We start from the raw sequence: 8,203 nt of genomic DNA, 5'->3' as shown, positions 1-8,203 counted from the left end.
GAGCCATGGCGGAGATCCGCGGTGAGCGGGGCACGGGCACCGGGCACCACCGCCGGCCCGCCCGGGGATGGGCTCCGCGATGGGACACCGGGACCCCCTCGGGGACCCCCCAGCGCGATGGGGAGGAGGGCCCGTGAGTCGCGCCCCCAGCCCGGGCACCCCCAGATCGCCGTGTGATGGTTGAAAATCGTCCCCACAGTGTCCCCTGCCAAGGCCGTGGTGCTCTCCCTCTCTGACATCCTGTCACCTGCCCCGCGGGCTCTGTGCGTGTCCGGGAGGGTTTCCGGGCGTTCTTTCTGTGCCCCGCTAACACTTGACTTCCCTCCCGCAGTGTTCCCCCTGTCCTGCGTGGTGCAGAACTATTCCTGGGGGAAGGTGGGCCTGGAGAGCGAGGTGGCCAAGCTGGTGGCCAGCGGCGACCCCCTGGTCCAGATCCAGCCTGACCAGCCCTACGCTGAGGTGAGTGTGTCTCTGTGTCCATTCTGTCCGTGTGTCCATCCATGTGTTCATCCCACCCCGCGGCCGTGGTGGCTCTCACCATCCTGTGTCCTGCCGGGACACGATGCTGCCCCTCAGCTGTCCCGTGTCCCCTGGGGGGTGCCTGGCTTGCAGGGAAGCCCGGCATGACTCAGCCCCCGAGGGAACTGCCAGGGATCACCTCCCTGGAAAAGCCCAAGTCATCCGTGCTGGCTGCCCGGCTCGGCTCGGGGTGCCAGCTGTGTGTGTTGGTGTCTGGCAGCTGTGGATGGGCACACATCCCCGGGGCGATGCCCTCATCCGGGATAACCGCATCCCCCAAAAGACCCTGGGCCAGTGGATCGCCGACAACCCCGCCTGCCTGGGGGCCAAGGTGAAGGATGCCTTCCAGGGACACCTGCCCTTCCTGTTCAAGGTGCTGTCGGTCAACACCGCCCTGTCTGTCCAAGCACACCCCAACAAGGTAGGGAGAGCCTGACATGGGCAGCCCAGCTGGGCCCCGTGTCCTGGGGAGCTCAGGCAGCTCCTGTCCCCTCTCTGCAGGAGCTGGCAGCGAAGCTCCACGCCCAGTTCCCTGAGCACTATCCCGATGCCAACCACAAGCCCGAAATGGCCATCGCCCTCACCCCCTTCGAGGGCATGTGTGGCTTCCGGCCAGTGGAGGAGATTGTCTCCTTCCTCCAGAGTAAGGGTGGAGGAGGGGGCATGGTCACACCCTGGGGTGGGGATGGTGGCCATGTTCCCTTGGGATGGGCTTTGGGGTGTGGATGGTGGCCATGCTCCCTTGGGATGGGCTTCAGGATGGGGATGGTGGCTCTGTTCCCTTGGAATGAGGTTTGGCGTGGGGATGGGGGCTATGCTCCCTTGGGATGGAGTTTGGGGTGGGAATGAGGGCCCTGCTCCCTTGGGATGGGGCTTGGGGTGGGGATGGTGGCCCTGCTCCCTTGGGATGGGGCTTGGGGTGGGGATGGTGGCCATGCTCCCTTGGGATGGGCTTCAGGATGGGGATGGGGGCTGTGCTCCCTTGGGATGGGGTTCAGGGTGCGGGCAGCACTCCCAGGGATGGGATTCGCTGTGGGGGCGGTGACTCTGCTCTCCTGGGATGGGGGTGCTGCTCCTGGCCGGGGCTGCTCTCCCCTGGCCTGGGGCCGGCTCTCAGTGGCGCTGGCCCCGCAGATGTCCCCGAGCTGCGGGCCCTGATCGGGGAGGTGGCCGCGGAGCAGCTGGAGCGCAGCGGCAGTGATGACCCGCGCGGGGTCTCGGCCGCGCTCCGCGTGTGCTTCACCCGCCTCATGAAGAGCGAGAAGAAGTTCTTCGTGGACCAGCTGAACATGCTGGTGAAGAGGATCTCCCAGGAAGGTGGGTGCTGGCTGTGACACCCCAAACCAGTTCGGGGGGCTGTGTTTGGGGAGAGGCTGAGGCTCTCCCCACACTGGGCCTGGTCTGTCCTGCGCAGCGGCGGAAGGGAAGGACACGTCGGGCAGCAACGGGGAGCTGCTCCTGAGGCTGCACTCCCAGTACCCGGGGGACATCGGCTGCTTCACCATTTATTTCCTGAACCTGGTGAGGCTGGAGCCAGGGGAGGCCATGTTCCTGGGAGCCAACGAGCCCCACGCCTACCTGCACGGAGGTGAGCGTCAGGGGGGCTCTCCTAGCCCGGCATCCTGCAAGGCTATGGGGACAGGAGGAGGGGCTGGGCTGGGCTGGGCTGGTCCGAGGGCTGGGCTGAGGGCTGGGCTGGGCTGCCAGCACTGCCCCGTGCCCACAGACTGCGTGGAGGTGATGGCGTGCTCGGACAACACGGTGCGTGCCGGGCTAACGCCCAAATTCATTGATGTGCTCACCTTGTGTGAGATGCTCAACTACACACCAGCACCCAGCAGCTCCAAGATCCTCCCGGCAGTGCAGAGCCAGCTCGATCCTCACGTCTACCTCTATGACCCACCCGTGCCAGACTTCACCATCATGAGGATAGAGGTGAGAGGTGACAGCTCCGTGCTGGGGACACTGGGTGGGACACACCAGCGCTGGCTGGAGCTCGCTCACCTGTGTAATCAGTGTCCTGGCAAGGTGGGAGGGATGTTTGGGCATAATGGGGTGCTGGTCTCTTTATCCTTCCCTGGAGCTTGTTCACCTTCTCCAGCAGCTCTGGGCAGAGAGAGAACCAGGAAGAGGTCTTGGGTGCCCTCAGCCAAGCTGAGGTCTCAGGCTTGGGCTGCTGCAGGCACAGCAAAGGGGTGGGAGTGGGGACAAGCCCCTTCCAGCTCTGCAGAGAGGAGGAAAGCTGAGGGACACTCCAGCACAGTGACATTTCCCTTGGCAGATCCCTGCCTCCATCAAGCTGTACCTCATCTCTGCCATGGACTCTGCCAGCATCCTGCTGGTGATCCAAGGGACAGCCGTGGGCACCTCCACAGCAGCAGCCTCCGAGATGTCCCTGCGCCGCGGCTCCGTGCTCTTCATCTCGGCCAACGAGAGCATCTCCCTGCATGCTGCCTCCTGTGAGCAGTGCCTGGGACACTTCCACCGCGACACTCCATGTTTGAGTAGATAGAAACTGCTGTGGGCAAAGTCTTCTCGCTTGAAAGGTCTCCCTCCACCTGTTAAACCCCCAAAGCAGCCCTGAGGTATAGAAAGAGCAGTTCCGTGGATCGACTCCTTGGAGGTGGTGCAGACCACAGGCTTTCTGCTGCTTCTGGTGGGCTCTTCCCAAGCCTGGCCAGTGTCCCCCTTCCCTGGCTGTAAAAGGGGTCTGCCTAGGGGATGATGGAGCAGGAGAGCCTCTGCTGCTGTGAATAAAGAAGTGACTTTGTCCCTGGCGAAGGGCAGCGTGGTGGAGGGAGCAGGAGGATGGAGGGGGACAGAGAGGCTGGGAGCAGCTCCAGCATCCCCCCAACGCTGGCTGTGATTCCCCCCCTTGCTCCTCAGGCACAGGAAAAGAGTAAAATGTGATGAGAGAACACAGGAGTCCCCCTCACAGCACCAGCACCCCTTCTGAGTAATGAGATCCAGTTTATTAAGTGCTCCCTTTTACAAGATACAAAAAAAAACAAACATGCCCCCCACCCAACCAGTTCATGTCTCTTGACATGAAATATTTAAATAAGGTTTCTGTATAAGAAGCTGATTGTCCTCTATGTCATAGAGCAGGACCATGGTTTAAGGCAGCGTTTATGGTTTGCAGCCGGGAGGCTCTCCAGCCCCCCAAATCCAAGCCCTGTGCAGAGCTGGGATGGGGGGCCTGGGCTGTGCCTCACCTGCATCAAAGCAGCGTTGAGGAGAATGGGAATAAGCCATTAGCTCCAACCCCAGAAACTCCCAATTCCTTCCCTTTATACCCCTGTGGAGGTGCCAGGCCCTGCCTGTCCTCTCTTCCCACCCCAGCCAAGTGCCAGGTCCCATGCAGGTCACCAAAATGTCACTGTGCCACCTCCCCCTGATATTGCTGAGTGTAATGAGAAGTCTTTTGGAGTCAGTTGGTCTCTGCCACGAGCAGCATCGTTCAGTCCTTGTGTCACCGTCCTGGCGTGGGACCTGGACACCACCAGCCATCCCACGGGACAAAGAAAGTGCTGGATTTTGACCTGTTTTTGTGCAGCTACTGGATCACACAGGAGAGATTTTCTCCAAAACAACAGGGGCAAGAAGAGGAGGCAGCAGGTTTTGGGGGTATGAGATCCAGGTCTTCATCATCGGGGACCTCATCGAGGTGGTACCCGTCCTGCAGCAGCTGCCGGCTCAGGTCCTGGGTCACCTGCTGCAGGGGACAAAGCAGAGCTCTGCAGGATGGACACACATCCACGCCCTGGGGGGTGATGCTTCCAGCCCCAGCCAGAGCCTCGAGGGGTCAGGGGGACAAGGGAGCCCCTGGGGACCCCACAGTGTCACAGTCAGAGCCCCGCACTTGCCTCAGCGGAGGAGTATCCCGAGGAACACCTGGATCCTGGCTCCCCGTCACTGAGGGGAGAAAGAAACAGAGCTGGCCAGGAAATGGGGGCTTTAGGGTGCAGATAAGGGGAATTTGAGGGGGAAAAGGAGCTGGCAGTGCCACCCCAAGGGGTATTTGAAATCTGGGACAGCAGGAGCGTTTCACTGCCCTGAGGTGCCCAGTGCCATCAGGGATGCTCTACAAGTGACAAGGAAAATCAAGCTTCCCAAAAAGCCATCTGGGAGCACCCCCAACCTCAAAATCGTGGGATATTTACCAAAAATCCTGGGCTATTCACCTGTCTGAGTCGAGGGAGACCAGGTTTTCATCAGCTGTCTGGCTGAGCGCTGTGTAGCCCTTGTTGAACTTCACAGACCTGGCAGGAAACGCAGGAGGGAGACCAGCACAGATGTTTCATGTGCAAACACATCTATGGAGCTGACAGGATGAGAAACCAGGGCAGGAATCCCATTCCTTCCCACCCAGGCCCTGTCCAGGGTGGCCAGCATACCCAAATAAATCCATACCAGCAAATCATCCCCAAAATAGAGAGAACAGCAGTATATTTTAATATACTGGGTGTTCCTGGCCAAACAGAGCCAGCAGAATAAGGTCCCAAACTCTTCTTTTTAATCCTCTGAGTTTCTCAGTCTCCCCAAGAAAAGTGCAAAAGGCATTTTGAAAAGAGGAGGAGGGGATCAGACCTTTTAGGAGTTGGTTTCAGGGCAGTGGGTGCCCCCAGCAGCCCCTGCCTTCGCAGCGCTGCCTTTGCCAGCTCCCGCTGCCTCTCTGCAAGCCAAGCACAGGGACACAGAGAAAAATCCCCAAGTGCTCCCAAAGGGGTTCTTCTTCTGGGGAATGGGTGAGGAGAGTGGTGCAGGTGAGCCTGGGTGCAGTGCAGTGCTTTCCCAAAGGCATGCCTATGGGGTTTTAATGGGGTTTTATAAAGGTTTTATCCCACCAAGGAATAAAAGGGCTTTTGGTAACCCCAGCTCTGGGAGAGAGGTGGAAATGACACCCAAAATCCCAGCAGAGTGCATCAAGCATCACTTACTCAGCTTGGCCTGGATGGAGGGAGGTTTGCTCATGATGTATGGACCTCTTTTCTCCACCACATCTGTCCCTTTGTTCAGCCTCTTCTTTTCAGCCCAAATCAGCTAAAAAAAGAGTGGAAGAATCATTTAGCACCTCTCCACGGGGATGAAGTAAAGCAGAGTCACCTCAGAGCATCTGATCCTTCCTGGGAGCTCAAGGTCAGCAGGGAAATCTGTCCCCAGGGAAATCTGTCCCCAGGGACAGCTCCTCCTCCCCAGCCCGGGAGGAGGGAGAGGAAAAGGAATAAGCAGATCTGATAGCAGATGAGAGGATTATTTGGGAATGGTGATGCTAATTCAAAGCACAGGTAGTCACCATCAGCTCCTGTGCAAACCTGGCTGCAGTAATACTTGGGAGAAGGTGGTAGAGGAGATTTCCTGAGAGATTAATAAAATAGAAATGTAAGGATTGTGTATTTTAATTTGGGATTTCCAAGCTTCTCCTTTTATCCAATTATTGTCAAGGAGAACCTACGCTCCTAAGGACAAGGGGGAGGGAAAAACCTCCACAAACACAAGAAGTAATGAAGAAAATAGAGGGAAAATCAGAGAGAGTTGGCACAGGAGGGACATGGAATTAAAGGAACACAGCAGAGGACTGGGAATGGTGATTGGAGAGCACAGCCAGGATTAGCCTCAGTGTCTTAAGCTGGAATTAGCAGGACAGAGCTTTACAGTGGGAATGACCAGGCAGGCAGTGCCCCCCCAGATCCCTCTGGATGTGCCATACCCCTTCCTAGCCAGCTGATGCTGTCCTGATACACCTCTGTGTGTGTACATATATATATATTTATTTTATATTTATATTTATACACTGTATACAGTACTGTGCCTCCCTGTCTGCAGCTCTGAGAGATGAACTGTCCCACTGTATTGCTCCTATACTGCCCCACGCACCTACCCCACACTGCCCCATGGACATACCCCAGCCCCATAACCCCTGTGCACACACCCCACACTGCCCTACAAATAACCCCAGCCCCATAACCTCTGTGCACACACCCCACACTGCCCTACAAATAACCCCAGCCCCATGCACACACCCCACACTGCCCCATGGACATACCCCAGCCCTATACCCCCTGTGCACACACCCTATAGCACCCTACAATAGCTGCCATCCCTATACCACCCCCGTGCACACACCCCACACTGCCCCATGGACATACCGAATACACCACCCCTGTTCACATACCCCACACTGCACCACGCTCTCCTCAGCCCCATAGCCCCATACAGATATCCCACACAGCCCCATGCAGATATCCCACACAGCCCCATAGCCCCATGCAATATCCCACACAGCCCCATACAGATACCCCACACAGCCCCATGCAATATCCCACACAGCCCCACGCAGATATCCCACACAGCCCCACGCAGATATCCCACACAGCCCCACGCAGATATCCCACACAGCCCCACGCAGATATCCCACACAGCCCCACGCAGATATCCCACACAGCCCCACGCAGATATCCCACACAGCCCCACGCAGATATCCCACACAGCCCCACGCAGATATCCCACACAGCCCCATAGCCCCATGCAATATCCCAGGGAAAGGGCGCGCCCCTCTGCCGCGCATGCGGGGTGGGACAGGACGGGACCGCGGGACGGGACTGCGGGTTGGGACACCCGGACGGGACAAAGAGACGGGAGATGGGACTGCGGGACAGGACCATGGATTGAAAATTGAAATAGGAGTCTTGTCGAGCCAGGTCCCATAAGCTCTTGGAAGTCTATTTCACACCCAAGATAGCTCAGCTACTTTTGGAAGTCTAAAATCAGCAGGATGGCTTCTGTTGCAGTGTTGGAAACAAAAAGGTTTTAATAAAAGGCAAAATAACAAACTCTTTACAGAGAAAAACCAAGCCAGGTGCAAGAGGTTCTTGCCCCAGATAAAACGCCTCACAAAAAACCATTTGTTTGTTCTCTTCTTTTTCTAGTTAATTGCTCAGGAGGGACTTTTCGGCTCCTGTCCCATTGGCTATCCTTAAGTTTGAGGTGAAGTCCCCCAAGCCTATGAGATGCCTTTTTCACCTAATTGAGGAGAGAAACTTCTGGGTTTCTTTCCTTTTTAAGGGGACAGAAGATGGTTTTGTCACTCCGTCAACAGGGGACACATTCCTGTATCTCTCACCCTTTCTATACATCTAAAAAGAAAGAGGAGAAAGAACAGGAACTGAAAAAGTCTTACAATGGATGACACAGCAGGATGGCACAGGACTGTGGGACACAACAGCAGGGCATCCTGCCCTGCACAGCTCTTGCCCCGAGCCCGCTGTGCAGAAACAAATTCCTGTTTTCCCAAAAAATTCCCCTCTTCTAGGAGGAAAATAACGGAATTAAGATATTTCCCTTCTCCTCCCACCCACTTCTGTTGGTTTACTTTCTTTCCCAACCCCTTGCCTGGGCCAGAGCTGAGTGGAAACAGGGACAGTATCTACCCCAGAACAGATCCCCTTCCTGGTAAGGACACGACCCTTGCAAACAGGAGCCCCCAACCCACATCAGAGGCTTTGGACATGATTTCAGGGAAATGCCTCCTCCCCAAAGCTGTGCATACAGGAACCATGCTCTCCACACAGCTCCTGCTCTTCCCCTCCCAGAGCCACGTGCTTGGGAAGGCTCTGGGCATGAGCTTTGAAGAGAAAGCAACAATTTAGAAGCTCCTACGAGCACATTTATGGTTTGTTCCTTC

General features: G+C 56.9%; 2 protein-coding genes across 2 annotated transcripts; one reads left to right on the top strand and one right to left on the bottom strand.

The window, feature by feature from the left end:
* The first annotated feature begins 5 nt into the window (after window positions 1–5).
* Window positions 6–3,522, top strand: MPI (mannose phosphate isomerase). The gene is made up of 8 exons (XM_014306499.1): window positions 6–21; window positions 332–459; window positions 740–940; window positions 1,021–1,162; window positions 1,654–1,836; window positions 1,934–2,107; window positions 2,246–2,454; window positions 2,801–3,522. Exons 1-8 carry the CDS (start codon window positions 6–8, stop codon window positions 3,029–3,031), a joined length of 1,284 nt encoding a protein of 427 aa, XP_014161974.1. The 3' UTR covers window positions 3,032–3,522.
* On the bottom strand, window positions 3,470–6,757 carry FAM219B (family with sequence similarity 219 member B). The gene is made up of 6 exons (XM_014306473.2): window positions 6,695–6,757; window positions 5,460–5,562; window positions 5,110–5,194; window positions 4,704–4,781; window positions 4,386–4,434; window positions 3,470–4,234 (listed from the first exon to the last, which is right to left on the bottom strand). Exons 1-6 carry the CDS (start codon window positions 6,755–6,757, stop codon window positions 4,076–4,078), a joined length of 537 nt encoding a protein of 178 aa, XP_014161948.1. The 3' UTR covers window positions 3,470–4,075.
* Between the last annotated feature and the right edge of the window lie 1,446 nt (window positions 6,758–8,203).

Source organism: Geospiza fortis, unplaced genomic scaffold (assembly GCF_000277835.1).
Source record: "Geospiza fortis unplaced genomic scaffold, GeoFor_1.0 scaffold171, whole genome shotgun sequence".
NCBI classification, from domain to species: Eukaryota; Metazoa; Chordata; class Aves; order Passeriformes; family Thraupidae; genus Geospiza; species Geospiza fortis.
The sequence above is the reverse complement of the archived record's forward strand: the minus strand, read 5'-3'. Positions and strand labels throughout refer to the sequence as shown.